We start from the raw sequence: 19,338 nt of genomic DNA, 5'->3' as shown, positions 1-19,338 counted from the left end.
AATCAATAATGAAACAATAGTTTTGAACAACATACTGGACCAGATGGCCTTAACAAGTATATTCAGGACATTCATCCTAAAGCAGCAGAATGCATATTCTTTTCAAGTGCACTGGAACATTCTACAGAATAGATCCATACTGGGTCACAAATTAGGCCTCAGCAAATACAAAAAGATTGAGATCATAGCACGCATATTTTCAGACCACAACACCATGAAACTTGAAGTCAGCTGTAAGGAAAAATTTGGAAAGACCACATACACATGGAGGTTAAAGAATATTCTATTAAAGAATGAAGGGACTAACCAGGAAATTAAAGAAGAAATTAAAAAGTACATGTAGGCAAATGAAAATGAAAACACAGTAGCCCAAAACCTTTGGAATGCAGTGATGGCAGTCCTAAGACAGAAGCATATTGCAATACAGGCCTACCTCAAGAAGCAAGAAAGGTCTCAAATATACAACCTAACCTTACACCTAAATGGAGCTCCAAAAGGAACAACAAATAAAGCCTAAAGCCAGCAGAAGAAGGGAAATAATAAAGACTAAAATGAAATAACTGATACAGAAACAAACAAACAAAAAATGGGTGCCTGTGTGGCTCAGTTGGTTGAGCATCCAACTCTTGATCTCAGTTCAGGTCTTGATCTCAGCATTGTAAGTTTGAGCCCCACATGGGGCTCCACACTGGGCATGGGACCTACTTAAAAAATAAAATTAATATAATAATAATAATAATTAACAATAGAAAAAAAACACAGTAGAACAGATCACTGAAACTAAGTGCTGGTTCTTTGAAAGAATTAATAAAATTGATAACACCCTAGCCAAACCTATCAATAGAAAAGAGAAAGGACCCAAATAAATAAAATCGCCAATGAAAAGTGATAACAATCACAACCAACAACTCAGAAATACAAACAATTATAAGAGAATATTATGAACAATTATCTGCCAATAAACTGGGCAATCTAGAAGAAATGGATAAATTCCTAGAAACATGCAAACTACCAAAACTGAAACAGGAAGAAATAGGAAATTTGAATAGACCCATAACCAGCAAAGAAACTAAAACAGTAATCAAAAATCTCCCAGCAAACAGGGCCAAATGGCTTCCCAGGAGAATTCTACCAGACATTGAAATAAGAGTTAATACCTATTGTTCTCAAACCGTTCCAAAAAATAGAAATGGAAAGAAACTTCCATACTCATTCTACAAGGCCAACAATACCTTGATTCCAAAACCAGCAAAGACTCCACTAAAAAGGAAAATTACAAGCCAATATCCCTGATGAACATGGATGCAAAAATTCTCAACAAGATACTGGCAGATCGAATCCAACAATACATTAAAATAATTATTCACCACAATCAAGTGGGATTTATTTCTGGGTTGCTGGGTGGTTCAGTATTCTCAATCAAAGTGATACACCACATTAATAAAAGAAAGGATCAGAACCATATGATACTCTTGATGGATACAGAAAAATCATTTGACAAAATACAGCATCCATTCTTGATAAAAGCCTTCAACAAAGTAGGGATAGAGGGAACATACCTCCACATCATAAAAGTCATATACAAAAGACCCACAGCTAATATCTTCCTCAATGGGGAAAAACTGGGAGCTTTTCTTCTATGGTCAAAAACAAGACAGGGATGTCCACTCTCACCATTGTTATTTAACATAGTACTGGAATCCTAGCCTCAGCAATCAGACAACAAAAAGAAATAAAAGGTATCCAAATCAGCAAGGAAGAAGCAAAACTTCCACTATTTGCAGATGACGTGATACTCTATGTAGAAAACCCAAAAGACTCCACAAAAAAAATCACTAGAACTGATACACAATTCATCAAAGTTGCAGGGTGTAAAATCAATGTACAGAAATGCATTGCATTGCTATACACCAATATATACCAATAATGAAGCAGCAGAAAGAGAAATCAAATCATTGATCTCCTTTACAACTGCACCCCAAAAAAAGACACTAAATAGCCAAAGCAGTCTTGAAAAAAACAAAACAAAGCTGGAGGCTTCACAGTTCTGGACTTCAAGCTATGTTACAAAGCTATATTACAAAGCTATAGTCATGAAGGCAGTGTGGTACTGGTACAAAAAACACATAGATCAATGGAACAGAATAGAAAACCTGGAAATGGATCCACAACTATATGGTCAACTAATCTTTGACAAAGCAAGAAAGAATATCCAATGAAAAAGACAATCTCTTTAACAAATGGTGCTGAGAAAACCGGACAGCAACATGCAGAAGAATGAAACTAGACCACTGTCTTATACCATACACAAAACCAAATTCAAAATGAATGAAAAACCTAAATGTGAGACAGGAAACCATCAAAATCCTAGAGGAGACCAGAGCCAGGAACCTCTTTGACCTCGGCCATAGCAATTTCTCAGTAGACACTTCTCCTGAGGCAAGGGAAACAAAAGCAAAAATGAACTATTGGCACTTCATCAAGATAAAAAGCTTCTGCAGAGTGAAGGAAACAATCAACAAAACTAAAAGGTAGCCTATGGAATGGGATAAGATATTTGTAAATGACATATTGGATAAAGGGTTAATATCCAAAATCTATAAAGAACTTATGAAATTCAACACCCAAAAAACATATAATTTGGTTAAGAAATGGGCAGAAGACATGAATAGACACTTTTCCAAAGAAGACATCCAGATGGCCAGCAGACACATGAAAAGATTCTCAACATCACTCATCACCAAGGAAATACAAATCAAAACCACAATGAGATTCACCTCACTCCTGTCAGATGGGTAAAATAACAACACAGGAAACAACAGATGTTGGTGAGGATGTGGGGAAAAGGGAACCCTCTTACATTGTTTGTGGGAATGCAAACTGGGGCAGCCACTGTGGAAAATAGTATGGAGGTTCCTCAAAAAGTTAAAAATAGAGCTACCCTATGACCCAGCAATTGCACTACTAGATGGCTACCCAAGGGATACAAAAACACTGAATTGGGGGCGCCTGGGTGGCTCAGTCACTTAAGCGTCTGACTTTAGCTCAGGTCACGATCTCACGGCTCATGGGTTTGAGCCCCGCATTGGGCTCTGTGCTGATAGCTCAGAGCCTGGAGCCTGCTTCGGATTCTGTGTCTCCCTCTCTTTCTGCCCCTATGCCGCTCACACTCTGTCTCTCTCTCTCTCTCTCTCTCTCTCTCTCTCAAAAATAAATAAACTTAAAAAATTTTTTTAAATTATGATAAGGCTTATAAAAAAATACCGAAGTGGCAAGTACACCCTGATGTCTATACCAACATTATCAACAATAGCTAAATTATGGAAAGAGCCCACATGTCCACTGGACGAATGGATAAAGAAGAGGTGGTATATATACACAATGGAATATTACCCAGCCATCAAAAGGACAGAAATCTGGAGGTACCTGGGTGGCTCACTTGGTTGAGCATTCAACTTTGGCTCAGGTCATGGTCTCACGATTCTTGGGTTCAAGCCCTGCCTCCGGCTCTGTGCTGACAGCGCATAGTCTGCTTGGGATTCTCTCTGTCTCCTTCTTTCTCTATCCTTACCTGATTTGTGCTTTCTCTGCCTCAAAATAAATAAATAAACTTAAAAAAAATAAAATCTTGCCATTTTCAATGACATGGATGGAACTAGAATGTATTATGCTAAGCAATTTTCTTTATCTCACAAATAAATGTCTTTATTTTACCTTTTCAGTGAAACACCTTTTCACTGGGTATTGTATTCTGGGTTCACTTTATTTTTCTTTTATTACTTTAAGATGTCCTTCAGTTCTCTTCTGATTTACATAATTTCATATGAGAAATCTGTTTTAAGTCTTACTGTTATTCCTCTGTACATCATCTGGCTGCATATTAGATTTTATCTTTATTGCCAGTTTTCAGTAATTTCATTATAAGGTGCATTAGTATGTGTATGTGTGTTTTAATGTTTATTCTGCTTTATTTTGGTTGAGTTTCTTGGATCTCTAGGTATATACTTATCATCAAATGTGAAAAAATTTTGATTATTATTTCTTTCAAATATTTTTTTTTCTGTTCTCCTTCCTTTATCCCCTGGAATCCAATTACATGTATATTAGACCACTTCCTATCGTTCCATACGTCACTGAGGCTGTGTCCATTTGTATTAATTGCTTTTCACTCTGTGCTTCATTTTGGATAATTTGTATTGCTTTGCTTTTAAGTTAAGCAACGTTTTGTTTTTTAGTGTCTAATCTATTGTATTTTTAATTTCAGAATTATATTTTTATTTCTATAATTCTATTTGGGCCTTTTCTATATTGTTGATTTCTCTCCTCATTTTGTTTATGTTATGTTTTGCATCTTTGATGATATAATAGTTGTTTTAAGGTCCTTGTGTGCTAATAATATCATTTCTGTATTTGTTTTTATTGTTTTTTTTAAATGTATGGTTACAGGTCATTTTTTTTTTTGCTTCTTTGCATGTATGGTGATTTAGTATTGGATGATGGACATTTGAATTTTATGTTTTTGAGTGATGGATCTTGTATTCCTTTAAAGGGAATTGGGTTGTGTTCTGGAATGCAGTTCACTTTTTTGTGCATCAATTTGATCCTTTTGAAGCTTTCTTTTAAGCATTATTAGGGCAGGTCCTCCCAAAAGACTAGACTAGAGCTCAGTAGTACCTAGAGTAGAGTAGCTTCTAGTAGTAGTCGCTTCTAGTAGTGGTAGACTAGTTCCACTACTAAGATATGACCTTACTGAGGATTCTATTGAATATCATATATTATGAGGTTTCTCCATTCTGGTTGGTGGGAACACAAAGTATTCCCAACTCTGTGTGAGCTCCTAGAGTTGTTAAGCTACTGCCTACCAGTGGTTATGTCTTCCATTTCAAGTGGTTTCCTCTCATTCATGCCTAGTTCAGTACTCAGAAAAAGACTGAGGACATACCCTGCAGATTTCCAAAGCCCTCTCTCTCTTTGTATCTCCATCTTCGTTCCTCTGCCTTAACAAATTCTATCTGCCTTGACCTCCCCAAACTCCAATCTATTCTCCTTACATAAGCAAGACCTAGGCTCTATTTGGGTTTCCTTCCTTGGGATGTGGCCTGGAAACTGCCTCCAGGCAGTAAGTTAGGGCCAATTATAATCATTGAAATAATATTTTTTATATTCCGTTTTATATATGTCAGTCAATTGTAGGGTTCACCTCGTTTGTTTTCCATAGTTCTATGATATCTGCTATCCAGTGTCTAAAAACAGTTTCATATATTTTGTCTAGTTTTAAAACTGTTTACAGTAGGAAGGCAATTCCTGTAGCAGTTAATTCTTCATGAACAGAAGCAGAAGTCCTACCAACTGCAAAACAACTTTTTAAAAGACAGTAGTTGTAGAACTAGTTTTTCAATAGCCAGAAATAATGTGTAGAAGAATAGGAGAGATTTTATGAAAAGATATGGTACCATTCAGTGTAATGAACCTATAAAAGACTTATACTTGGTAACAGTGTAGCTAATGCAATGTCTGTTTTTCTGATCCTAATCATTGGGCAGGACTCTGTAATCTGTCAAATAAACTGTAAGCCCCACCATGCATGGTCTTGGATTTGCTACTGTCTGTGACCTAGACAATTTACCTCTAAAGACTTTGTGTGGGGGGTGGTGCCCTTGGAGGAGCCTGGCAGATCTTTCTCTTTGTGCCTTAGATCCTGTATCTGTCTTGTCAAATCACTCACCATTACCCTGTTTGACACACTATTCCCCACCCAGTTTCCCACTCAACTGTTTTTGAAATCATTCAACTCTCCTCTCAGTGACTAAGCCATTCACTGTTTCACCAGCTCCTCCTGTGTGAATCTCTGAATGTGTGCTAACATTGGATTTGAATGCTTGCCCCATGACAGAGCCCAGTATCATGGTATATAAAGTTCCTACACTGGATATCCATGGAATGAATGGGGGCCTAGCATTCAAAGTTCCATGCCAGTGAGTTCAGCCTGTCCAAGGGAACCAAAGGGGAATTTATCCCCTACGAAATTTATATTCAGATGGACTACCCCGTCATGTTCACAGAATCTCCCAAAGATGATATAAGTTTAACATTGTTAGCACTTCTAGGATCCACAATGTTGACCAGGGTTTCTTAACTTTAGCGTTATTGGCATTTGGAGAAGGATAATTTTTTGTCGTTCGGACTATATTATGAATTGTGGGATGTGTAGCAGAAACCCTGGCCTCTACCTACTAGATGTCAGTAGTTCCGTCTTCTCAGTTTGGACAACCATAATGTCTCCAGACATTGTCAGATATCCTCTGGAAGTGCAAAATTGCTTCAGTTGAGAACTACTGGCATAGAGACACTATTGTGTGCCATACTCCAGGGAGCTTCTGGAAGTGAAGCTCAGGGAACTAAACATGAAGAAACTCACCAGGCCATTTGGTGTCTTCTTGGGAGAGGCCTGTTTAGAGAGTTTGCCCCATGCAGGGTATACACTAGGTAGACATTGACCTTGGAATGTAAACTCCTGTGTTCAAGTGCTGCCTCTGCAGGTTCTTTACTCTTCAATTTCCTTATTTAAAAATGAGGTATGGTGTGTTTACCTCACATGGCACTGTTGTGGTAAGAACAAATGAGGTTATACACACACACACACACACACACACGCTGATGTGTACTTCTATAGACGTAGGATACACAAACATAGACTTAATAATGGTTCAAATATAAATGTGTTTATTTGCCAGTATTGTTAAAAGGGCAATATGTGAAAAATAAATCTTTCAGTCCATCAGATATATAGTCCTCCCTGTGACTTACAATATTGCTCTATGCTAGAAGACACAATAGAGTATGTCTAACTTTAAAAAGAGGAAAAGGAAATAGTTTTTTCAGCAATAAAATTTTAACCAAATTATGATGCAAATAGCCGTGTTTTTATATTTAGTTCTTAATTTTGCATTCAGTAAACTGACAGTCTGTACAAGAATTTAAATGTCTTGATAGGAGAAGTAGCTTTTAGTTCTCTTGGGATTTCATTATGATGAACCTGGTAAATAATTCAGGAACATATGAGAGGCCAATGAATGGGCGGCACCTGGTGCTATATTGTTCATGCCTAAGCATGCAGAATCCAAAGATGGCATTCTACACCTGTCACATTGTTCTGGCTTAAATACAAATCCTATACTCAGTGGCTATTGAAATAATAATAATTTATTTTTTTTCCTGTTCCAATTTTCCTCCACAATAAAAGAAAACTGTACTAAGCTGTTTCAGAAACACAAAGCAAAAGTGACACCCTTTTTAAAATTCCCACTGGTAAAATTTCTAATCTGTTTTCGCTATCAAGGGGTAGATTGCTTTAAAGAATTAGGGACTTGTCTACCTTTTCTTCAGAGGCTAATTTGAGCCTTCCTGCATTTCTGCTTTTGTTCTGTAAATTGAGCTTCTTTTCAGATGACAGTATTCATATTGCAGGCATCTTCTAAGAGAAATAACACCATCCTCTGGCCACTGATTCACTCTGTGGGAATTCCTACAACTCCTCAGTTTCTCTCCCTATTACCTGAATAGGCTCTCCCACTTCTAATAGTCTGATAGTTTGAAAACAAACAAACAAACAAAACTCTTGGCAAAAGGCTTGTGTATTGTTCTGAGACCCCAGCTGCCTGGATATAGAATGTTCCTCCACTCACTAACTGAACAAGAACTCCAGCGACTGAAAGACATTTCATGCAGACAGCATGGGGCACCTGAGTCCACTGCCACTCAGGATCAGACACAGCTTAAGCCATCAGCTGCGTGGAAAAATCTTGGAAGGGCAGGGGATTTCCTAGTAGAGAAAAAAAGGAAGATGAGCCTCACATGTTTAAATTAAAGTTATTATAGTGCTGAGCCAAATAAAGGATCTGAAAAGACACTGTAGAATTTTATATCTATAAATTGTTAGATGACCTTTGTCTTTGTTTTTGAAGTGTTTTTATTATAGAAGCTTAAAAATATATTTATTTAAATATATGCTAAACCTTTGTTATACATGATAAAATACCTATATAAAATAAAATATAACTGTATAATTAAAATGTATAAAATAATATTCTTAAACTTCTATAATAAACCATTTACATATTATATATTAACATATATTTATAATTTGTATTGTATATTTGTTTTTATATATGTAATATATAAATATTTGTTTGTTAACAGGTTTAATTGGCTTCCTTTCCTTCTGGACCTGTGTGAGAGTACTTGGAGCAGTGACTGCCATCTGGTGGCAAGCCAGAATCATCACTTTGTGTAATCTAATGGTTACCAGGATGCCCACTCTTGCCTCACATGGTATGCACTGGCATCAGGGCACAAAGAGAGCCTGGAAGGTGTTTGATGAACGAGCCTAGTGAAAAAGCCTAGCCTTTTACTTCCACCTGAATGGGTTGTTTTCATCCCAGATTCTGAGCCAAGAGCCAGCTCCAAAATGGTGCCTCTGAAGAAAAGATTTGAATTGTTTTTGTGTTTTAGTCTAAGATCTGCTGGTTACCCACCAGCAGATAACCAAGACTGTGAATAAGCACACACCAAAAGGGGCATGTGATGTCATGGAGCCTGAAATAAACTGCTCCGAATTGTGTGACAGTTTTCCTGGCCAGGAGCTGGATCGGAGTCCTCTTCATGATCTCTGCAGGACAATTGTAAGTGAGCAGCCGTGAGTTATCAGGGCAGTTATACATGTTGTTGTTGTTGTTGTTAGTGGTGGTGGTGCAGTGGTAGTGGTGATGAGGAGGAGGAGGAGGAGGAGGGGGAGGTGGAACAGAAGGAGGAAATGCTTATGCAGGACATGTATTTCCTGGCTTTGGGGATGATGGAACAGTTTGTGCTTGGTCTGTAAAAGAGCCTTCATTCCTAACACCTTCTCTTTATTCTGTTCTCAGACCTCTTCCCATTATAGCAGTAAGACCATTTCCTCATTATCTCCTGTTCTCTTGGGTGTTGTTTGGACCTTTCTCAGCTGTGGACTTCTTTTGATAGTCTTCTTTCTTGGCTTCACAATTCGCTGCAGGAATAACAGGTAAGCAGCCCCATACCTAGTTTCTCATTCCCCATAGCCTGAATCATGAAACTCAGAGGGTCGGTATCATTTTGGCATTGTGAGCTGCTAGGTGGTATCAGCAAAGTTTATCTCCTACTGTGGCATTAAGCTATCTGAAAAGTCTCCCTGAAATCGTCCTGGCCTTGCAGTATAATTTCCTCTTGAAGAGAAAGATCTAGTCCAGTATTGTGGCAACTACGACAAGGATATCCAAAGAGGAGAATGAAGAGTCTCTCCTCTTAAAGGAAATTACGATCCTTCTGATAAAATTAGTTATTTTGTATATGGCAAACTAAAGTTGAAAACAGCCTAAGTGGGATAAGGTTTCTGAAAAAATAGTGAAGCCCTACAGAACTGGCTGTTCTGTTAGATAGTTCCGGCTGGTTAGAAAGTCACTGGCTCATCAGAGTAAGTGTCCAGGACTCCCAAGGCTGGCAAAAGAAAACCAAATGAAAACTGTTTTTGAAGGGACTTGCAAAATTCTGCCTTCACTGCTATTCGATCCTTCCCTCGGGGCCCACTCCATCTCTCCCACATCATTACTCTTTATTCTCATCCTGCCCCCACTGTCTCAGGCTGCCACCTGAGAAGCCCTTTCCAGCTCTCTCTCCGTGGCCCACAGCTGAATTCTGGATGGAGCCCACATCAGATTTCAACAGCTCTCTCAGAGAGGTCAAACTTGTTTGGCACCACTCCAGTGTGACACTTTGTGGTGATCAAATGCGCTCCATTGCTTGGGTTTTGCTCTCGGCTGAGGGTCAGTCAGTTGGATTTGTCTAGCAGGCATTTTGGGGCACCATTGGCCATTTGAGGCATGGAGGACATGGAATTGTTAAACAACAGTGACTTGACCTGCTGTGTCAACCAGAGTATGGCAGTGACTAGTGGCACTCTGAGCTGAGTATGCCCCTAATGCTGCCCTAGACACTTTTCATTCTGTTCCTCAAATACACTAAACTTACTCCCTTCTCAAGGCCTTTCACTTACTGTTTCTTTATATCCCCACTGCCTGACAGTTTTCTCCAGATCTTCCTGTGACTAGTTCCTTCTCATCTTATAGTCCTTGGCTCAAATGACACCTCTCTATATATTTTTTAGAAAATTTTTAGTGCTGGGGCGCCTGGGTGGCGCAGTCGGTTAAGCATCCGACTTCAGCCAGGTCACCATCTCGCGGTCTGTGAGTTCGAGCCCCGCGTCGGGCTCTGGGCTGATGGCTCAGAGCCTGGAGCCTGTTTCCGATTCTGTGTCTCCCTCTCTTTCTGCCCCTCCCCCGTTCATGCTCTGTCTCTCTCTGTCCCCAAAATAAATAAACGTTGAAAAAAATTTAAAAAAATTAAAAAAAAAGATTTTTAGTGTTTATTCATTTTTTTTTTTTTAATTTTTTTTTTCGACATTTTATTTATTTTTGGGACAGAGAGAGACAGAGCATGAACGGGGGAGGGGCAGAGAGAGAGAGGGAGACACAGAACCAGAAACAGGCTCCAGGCTCTGAGCCATCAGCCCAGAGCCCGACGCGGGGCTCGAACTCACGGTCCGCGAGATCGTGACCTGGCTGAAGTCGGACGCCCAACCGACTGCGCCACCCAGGCGCCCCTATTCATTTTTGAAAGAGAGAGAGAGTGCAAGCAGGGAAGGGGCAGAGAGAGAGGGAGACACAAAGACTGAAACAGGCTCCAAGCTGTCAGCACAGAGCCCAATGTGGGGCTCAAACCCATGAACCATGATTTCATGACCCGAGCCGAAGTCAGATGCTTAAACGACTGAGCCACCCAGGCGATCAAATACCACCTCTTCCCTGATCATTCTATTCAAAGTGGTCTGTCTACAGAATGGCCATCCAGCCCCAATGTCTCATTCCATATATTATCACCCTGTTTTATTTTCTTCATAGCAAGTATAACTCTCTGATATTACTGTATTTATTGATTTGCCTGTTTATTGTCTGTATCCCCCACCAGAATATACAGTCTATGAATACAGGGACTTTGTCATGCTCACCACTGTGTCCATCATTCAGAACAGACTCTGAACATTGTAGGTGCTCAGAAAATATATTTTCAGTGAGCCTGGGAAGACAGATATTTAAATCCCAATAGTAGCTGCTGCCAGGAGAATGTCTGGGAAAATCATGCATTTCAAAGTTAGAGAATTACAGAGTACAGTCTTTTCAGCTGCAACATATTTCTACAGTGCAAATTAGTAACCAATTGGCAAATTAGAAAATAATATCATTGGTTCATATGTCATTTCCCCCCAACACATTAATGGTTTAAAGCATATAGGGGCAAGCCTTCCTACAATTAAAGAAGGAAGACTTAAGCGAAGAAACTAGTTTAATGGCTTCAAGAACTGGTGTACTTCCTATGTTATGAAGCTATCTGATAAAATTGGAGGAGTAGATGGAGAAGTAGAGAGATATTTCCTATGTGTTTAAAAATAATTGATTGTTGAAGAAAGCAAAGATCCAGAACAGATTTTTAATTTAGATGACAATGTTACCTATTGGAGGTGAATGCCCTCAAGTACCTACATCTTGTAGATTTCAGGTTGCAAAAATCAACTGTAATCCTGGTACAAATGGTAATGGACATTTGCTGAGTAGCTAGTATTTTAATTGGATAATTATTATTTTTATTATTATTTTGGTTGCAAAGTTAAATATGTTTCAACTGCTATGACCCCATACAATTTTTCCCATAATTCATTATTTTTATGCACAGTTTTGTAGAATGCAAGGTTTTTAAAGCATTTATACATCCTGTTAAAATAGGAACACTTATAAACAGTGTTATAGTAGAAACACATATATTTCTTTCATTCCATTAAAGATTTTGCTGCTGTCTTATTTGCAGTGGGAGCATGACTTGGCATAAAGAATAAAATATTAAGAGGCACTGTGAATAAAACACATTTTGCAATTAAGTAGCTTACAAGTTCAGACAAGGAAACATAAAATAACCCAGTTTCAAAGTGCTTTCTTCAATAATAAAATTTGTTCAAAGGTACAGCATCACAGTTAGATGCTTCATTTCATTTCAGTTTTGTGGCCTCTAAATTTGTGATTGTGTGTATGTGTGTAGTGCCAGAGGAAGAAAAATATTTTTAAAATATCTTAATAAATATAATGGTAATGGTCAAGTTCAGTTACAGATATTACATTTTTGGTAAAATTTTAAAATGTAGTCTACAAGAGAAAATCAGTAAAGATATAGAAGACTTGGACAACACTATCAACCAACTTGACCTAATTGACATTTATGTAATCCTACATCCAACAGCAGCAGAATACACATTCTTTTCAAGTACACATGGTACATTTACCAAGATAGATCATATTCTAGGCCATAGAAAAAGTCTTATTAAATTTAAAAGGGTTCAGTTCATACAGAGTATGTTCTCTGACTACAATAGAATTGAATTAGAAATCCATAACAGAAAGAACTCTAGAAAATTTTGAAATATTTGGGAACTAAATAGAGCACTTTAAAGTAACTCATGGTCAAAGAAGAAATCAAAAGAGAAACTAGAAAGTATTTTCAACTGAGTGAAAATGTAAATACCAACATATCATTTGTTGGACGCCATTAAAGCAGTACTTATGGGAAAATTATAGCCCTAAACTCCATATTGGAAAAGAAGAAAGATCTACTTTATGAAACAACAAAAAAGAGCAAATGAAACCTATTATAAGTAGAAGAAAGGAAATAATAAAAATGAGAGTGGAAATTGATGAAATAGAAAACAAAACAAATCAGAAAACAGCATGAAACCAAAACTCTTTATGGAAATCAATAAAATTGACCAAACCGCTAATTCAAATGATCAGAGGGAAAAAAAGAAGATATTATCCAAATAAGGAAGGTAGAGGTGACATCACCTAATATTAGGAAGATAATGTAATGGTGAGAACAACTATTGTAGGGAGTCTCTCACATGTTCTGCAATGATTTCTGCTTCCTGATAGTCACACTCTTGTGAAATCCCCTCTCACTGAATATGGGCTGGACTTACTGATGCTCTTATTTTTTTTTTTTCTTCAACGTTTTTATTTATTTTTGGGACAGAGAGAGACAGAGCATGAACGGGGGAGGGGCAGAGAGAGAGGGAGACACAGAATCGGAAACAGGCTCCAGGCTCTTAGCCATCAGCCCAGAGCCTGACGCGGGGCTCGAACTCACGGACCGTGAGATCGTGACCTGGCTGAAGTCGGACGCTTAACCGACTGCGCCACCCAGGCGCCCCACTGATGCGCTTATTAATGTGATATCACTTTTAGGATAAGGTTACCAAAAGACTGTGGCTTCCTTCTTGGATCTCTCTCACCCTTTCACTTGTTCACTCTGAGGGAGGCCACCTGCCTTGTTGTGTGAGCTGCCCTATGGAGAGGCCCACATGGCAAGGCACTGATATTTCTAGTCTGAAGCCAGCAATGACTGAGGCTCACTAACAGCCATGTTAATAAACTTGAAAACAAATCTTCTGAGGCCTGCTAATAGCAATAAGCTTGTAAGCTTATTTTACCCAACTTGAACCTTGGAGGACTGCAGCAATGGCTGGCCCAGTGACTGCATCCTTGTGAGAGATCCTGAGCCAGAGGCACCCAGCTAATCTGTGCCTGTATTGTTGAAGAAATGTTATCAGCTTTACAGAAAATCTTCTGAAATACTGAAAATAATGGACCATTCCCAACTCATTCTATGAGGACAGCATTACCCTGATATCAAAACCTAATAAAGACATTAGAGAAAAAAAGCCCTATAAGTTAATACTCCTCATGACCATAGATCCAAAATTCTAAACAAAATTTTAGCAAATTGAGTCCAATGAAATATCAAAAGGATAATACATCATGACAAAGTGAGATTTATCTCAGGAATACAAGGTTGATTAACATCCAAAGATCAATCAATAAAATTCACCATATTGACCAACATAAAACAATGATTATCTTTCTAGGCAAAGAAAAGGCATTTTGAAAAAGATTTAACATACTTTCCTGATAAAGTCTCAACAAACCAGGAATAAAAGAGAACTTCAACCTAACAAAGTACATCTATGAAAAACCTATAGCTAACACCATTTTTTAATGGTAAAAGATTGATTGTTTTCCCATTAAGATCAGAAACAAAGCGAGATGTCCACTCTCACAACTTTTGTTCAACAATGGAGATTTTAGCCAGTGTAATTAAGATAAGAAAAATAAATAGAAGTTACCTGGTTGTGTATGTAAAAAATTCAATAGAATCTATTCTTTAAAGAACTACTGGAACTAATAAATGAGTTTAGCAAGGTTGCAGTTTACAAGATCAAGGTATAAAAATCAACTGTATTTCTAAATACTAAAACCAGACAATTGAAAAGTGAAAATAAATGCAATGCCGTTTATAATAGCACCAAAAATAAGAAATATTTAGGGATAAATCTAACAATGTGTAATACTTGTATACTGAAAACTACAAAACATTGCTAATCTAACAAATAATGTGAAATACTTACATGCTGAAAACTATAAAACTGCTGAGAGAAATTAAATCTTAAATAAATGGAGAAATACCATGCTCATGGGTTGAAAGATTCAATATTGTTAATTCTCTCTTAATTGATCTATAGACTAAGCCCAATTACAGTCACAACCCTAGCTGGCATTTTTTTGTATAAATTGACAAGCTAGTTCTAAAATTAATGCAGAAATATGGAGGACATAGAATAGCCAAAACAACTTTATAAAATAGAATAAATTCTACTCCTGAAACCAATATTACAGTTTAGGTTAACTAATTTAAATTTAAATGAAATATTGGAAAGAAAAAAAAAAGAATAAAAAAAAGAATAAAGTTGGAGGACACCTGATTTTAAGACTTATTATAAATCTATAGTAATGAAGGTAGTTTGGTACTAGATAGAAATAGACATATATATCAATAAAACAGAATAGCATTCAGAAATAACTTACATATATAAGGGAAACAGCTTTTCAACAAAGGTACAAAAGCAAGTCAGTAGAGAAGGGACAATCTTTTCAAAAAATGGCCCTGGCACAGTTGGATATCCACATGCAAAAATGAACTTTGATCTATATCTTGCACCACATTCAGAAATTAACTCAAAATGGATCATAGATCTATCAAACCTAAAACTGTAAAACTTGTCTAAGAAAATGTAAGAAAAATGTTGTGACTTTGGAATAAGCAAAGATTTTATAGATATAACACTAAGAGCATAAACCATAAAAGAAAACATTGATAAATTGGACAATAAAAATTTAAAACCTCTTCTAAAGAAAATCTTAAGAAAATGAGAGAAAGAAACAGACTGGAAGAAAATATTTGCAAATCATGTATCTAATAAAAACTTATATCCAGGTTACTGAGAACTCAATAATAAGAAAACAATAATCCAGTTTTTCAAATGAGTGAAAAATTTGAAGAGACACTTCAAAAAAGAGTACACATGAATGGCAAATACGCATATGAAAAGAGATTGTCAACACCATTTAGTCATTAGGGAAAAGCAAATTTAAATCACAATTAAATGCCACTGCACACTTATTACAATGGCTACAATTTTTAAAAACTGACTAGGTCAAGTAATTGCTCAGTTCATAAAATGGTTTTATCCAGTAAAAAAAAAAAAAAAAAAAAAAAAAAAAAGAACGAATTACTGATACTTGGGACAGCATGAATGAATCTCAAAATAATTATTCTGAGGAAAAGAAGCCAGGCAAAAAAAAAAAAAAAAAAAAGTTGCATACCATATAATTGAATTATAAAAAATTCTAGAAAATTAAACCGACCTGTTGTTAATTAATCTGTGGTGACAGAAATCAGATGAGTGGTTACCTGCAGATGGGTGGGAGGTGGCACAGAAGAGCAGGAAGGAGGAACTACAAAGGGACATGTAGAAACTTTGGGGGGTGATGGATATGTTCATTACCTGGATTGTGGTAAGTATTTCACTGATATATACATATATCAAAACTTACCAAATCCTGTACCTTAATTATGTACAGTTTATTACATGGCAGTTGTATTTGATACAGCTATTTCAAAATGTAGTCTACAAACATTCTTATTTTTTCTGAGAAGGTTCTCATGAAGGAAAAAAGTACACCATATCTGGTGTCCTTCAAAGGGCTCTGCTAGGTGACCTAAAACCCATATGATAACTGTGCTAGATATGAATGACTATTATGAGAGAATACATTCTTTTTTTTCTAGATTCCTCTTGTAGTTCAATAAGGACCAGAATCACTTAACTTGGAGCAAAGTAGATATTTCAGGTCCAGAGGATCTCCTCATGCCTCTTATGTAATGCAGAAAATAAGGACAATGTCAGAAATTCTGTGTGAAGCTAAACTTGTTCAATTAAAGGACTTTTATTCCAAGAGCTTATCTCACTGTCACTTGCGATAAGGAGTATAGATACTAGTTGTTATTTACCTATTGTTATTTCTCAGAATTGAAAGTGTCATTTGCCCAATAATCCTGAATATCTTGCATTTTATTTCCTGGGAAATCAAGAAATGTGAAGAATAAGAATTGTGTAGGGATGAGCTTTTGCTCTACTTGGAGGTTAACAAGTTAACCTGTTACTATCTTATAGATGCTAGCAAAAGACATAAGAGGCTCAGAGACAGAGTACTTCATTATTCATGGCAAAAGCACTAGTCAGAGCTTCATGTTGCGTTTGTGCTGGTTCCCATGCCCCCAACTCCTGTGAGGATGAGGCAGAGCCCATATGGAAGCTTGAACAGATAGGAGGCTGCCATGAAAGGAGAGGAATCTGAATCTGGGGGATTCCCCACTTTTATAGTGAGTCATAACAGTCCTGGTCTTTGTCTGGGTGGAGATGTTACTTCAGTAAATATTTGCTGAGCTGAACACCTACTGTGCTCAGGATTCTGTGTAAAATGTAATTTAAGTGTTCCTGGGAGCTTCAAATGTATTACCTAGGTGGAAAAACATGAACAAGTCCAAAAAATACATCCTGGGACTTTTTTTAAAATAGCTTTTCAAAAAAAGAATGCCTTGCTGCAGGCATAGCTATGCTCTTTTCATATTGATTGTTTCAAGTCTGCCCTCTTTGTGGCTTGAGTAATTGGAGCTGAAGGGAAGGTGACAGGGAAGAAAGGAAAACAATACTGATCTTGTTAGCTATGAGAATATTTGCACTGATACTGTGCCCTACAAAGATTTCTGGTATCTTCTCTACAATCCTTAGTTTGATGGTTACTGGCCAAGAAGGAAGAGCCAGTCAGGCCTAGAATAAATGCCACCCGTATAGCTGATTTGGGGAGAGGTTTGCAGGGCCAAGGAGTGAAGTGAGGGAGAGACAGGAGTAGATTGCAAGAACTTATCCAAAAAGAAAGCTAAGGTTCACGGTTGGGGGGAAAAAAGGTATCTGCCATCACTTCCAAAAAATTGAGCATAGAGCCAAAAGTAAATGGTATATCATGAAATCAAAAGCCACTGGCATGCAGGAATGGTGCTGAAAAAGAGGTGAGGAACAGAAATAAGGTGGCAACATCTAGGATTATAAACAGAGATGCGATTTTTAGGTACAGGCTGGAAGATGAAATAGGGGTGATTCAGCAGAAGTTAATGAGGGAGGATCAGGGTTAATGGGTAAGATTATTTTCTACACAGCCCTCTGATGCTGTTTGTCTGTCCTGTAGTCAGTCCTAAATCACTATGACCCCTAGATGAAGTTGACACACTCCTGCTTCGTGCACCCATTATGGAGTTAAACACATTATTGACCCATCACAGCTTCCTGGATTGGAAGAAGAGCACTATCTTTCTTAGCAGATAATGAGCTCCTTGAGTTTAAGACCACATCTTATTCATCTCTGTATCTCCATTGTGCCTGGACTATACTCCATGTTTCCTGAATGATCAAATTAAATGGGCTAAAATATAGACTATGACAATAAAGGTAAGTTCTTAGAAGATGGATGTTTCCATCCTTTAACTTTAATACAGTAGCAATTCTACATAAAATTATGTCACAAGTAAGCAATTGCTTTCCATCATCCTTTTCTCTTTCATGGTGGTTGTTTCCCACAGAAGCCCAAGGAATTACATCCAGAGCCTCAGTTTCCCATTGCTTCTTGTTGTGGGGTTTCATTCTAAACTATCCTTTTTGTCTTCTCATACCATTAAAATCTGTCTGTTTTTGATGCCCTATTGGCGACAGAGTGCCTTCTCGAGTAGCCAAAAAATCCCTTCCCTTGTAGACCTTGCTTTGCTACAAAAGTGAGCAGGCAATAAACAAAATAGTAAAGTGAACTGTCAAATATATGGAATGTTCATGACAAGTGCAGGAAAGAAAAGTAAAACAGGGAAAGTGAATGGGGAATATCAGGGTGGTAGCTGCTATTTTAGAGTTTGGTCAGGGAAGGACTCACTGAGAAGGTAACATTTGAGTATGAATTTGAAAGGCATAAGAAGCAAGGCATGAGGTGAAGACCATTCCATGCAGAGGGAAAAGAATATGCAAAGGTCATGAGGATGGAGCATACCTAGTGTTCAGGGAAAAGCAAGGAGGCCATTGTGGCTAGAGCTGAGTAAATGAAGCAAAGAGTAGGAAAAGATGAGGTCTGAGAGGTAACAGGGGCCAACTCATGTAAGGTTTTGTAGGTCAGTGTAATGACTTGGGCATTACTCCAAGTGTTACAGGGAGCCATTGTGAGATTTGGAACTGAGGAATGACATGATATGACCTGACTTACTTTTAACAGGAAAACTGGCTGTTTTATTGAGAATAGACCTTTTATTGAGAATAGACATTTGAAAAGGTGCCTGTAGCACTCCCTTAAATAAAGTCATGTTCCTTGGGTACTTTAATTCAAGAACAGAAATAGCTAGAAGTGGAGTTTAAGACAGCTTAAGTAGCCCTCAAAATGGCATAAGCCAATTGCCTGTGACATATCACCTACTGATTCTATTCTCTGATTGAACTCTATTAACACACTAGGAAAAGATATGCAGTATCTCTACATATAAAGTAATAATACATTTTTGAGAGAAGTTAAAGAAGTTCTAAATAAATAAAAGATATATAATGCTTATAGAACAGAAGACTCAATATTGTGTAGATATAATTTCTCCCCAGATTGATATATGGATTCATTATAATTGCAATAAATATCCAACTTTTTCCTTTTCTGGTGAAACTCAATAAGCTGATTCTCAAATATACATGGAGATTCAAAGGGCCAAAAATAGTCTGGAAAAAAAAATGGACAAGGTGAGAGGATT

General features: G+C 37.4%; 1 protein-coding gene across 3 annotated transcripts in view; it reads left to right on the top strand.

Moving 5' to 3' along the window:
• GPR156 (G protein-coupled receptor 156) overlaps window positions 1-19,338 on the top strand; it is a 118,377-nt gene that overhangs the window by 41,768 nt on the left and 57,271 nt on the right. For all 3 annotated transcript variants that reach the window (XM_045502163.1, XM_045502164.1, XM_045502165.1), the window contains exons 2-3: window positions 8,200-8,681; window positions 8,922-9,058. In XM_045502163.1, the coding sequence (XP_045358119.1) occupies window positions 8,589-8,681; window positions 8,922-9,058 (230 nt within the window). In that variant the 5' untranslated portion in view covers window positions 8,200-8,588. The remainder of the gene's footprint in view (window positions 1-8,199; window positions 8,682-8,921; window positions 9,059-19,338) is intronic.

Source organism: Leopardus geoffroyi, chromosome C2 (assembly GCF_018350155.1).
Source record: "Leopardus geoffroyi isolate Oge1 chromosome C2, O.geoffroyi_Oge1_pat1.0, whole genome shotgun sequence".
NCBI lineage: Eukaryota > Metazoa > Chordata > Mammalia > Carnivora > Felidae > Leopardus > Leopardus geoffroyi.
This window is presented reverse-complemented; position numbering and strand designations above follow the sequence as displayed.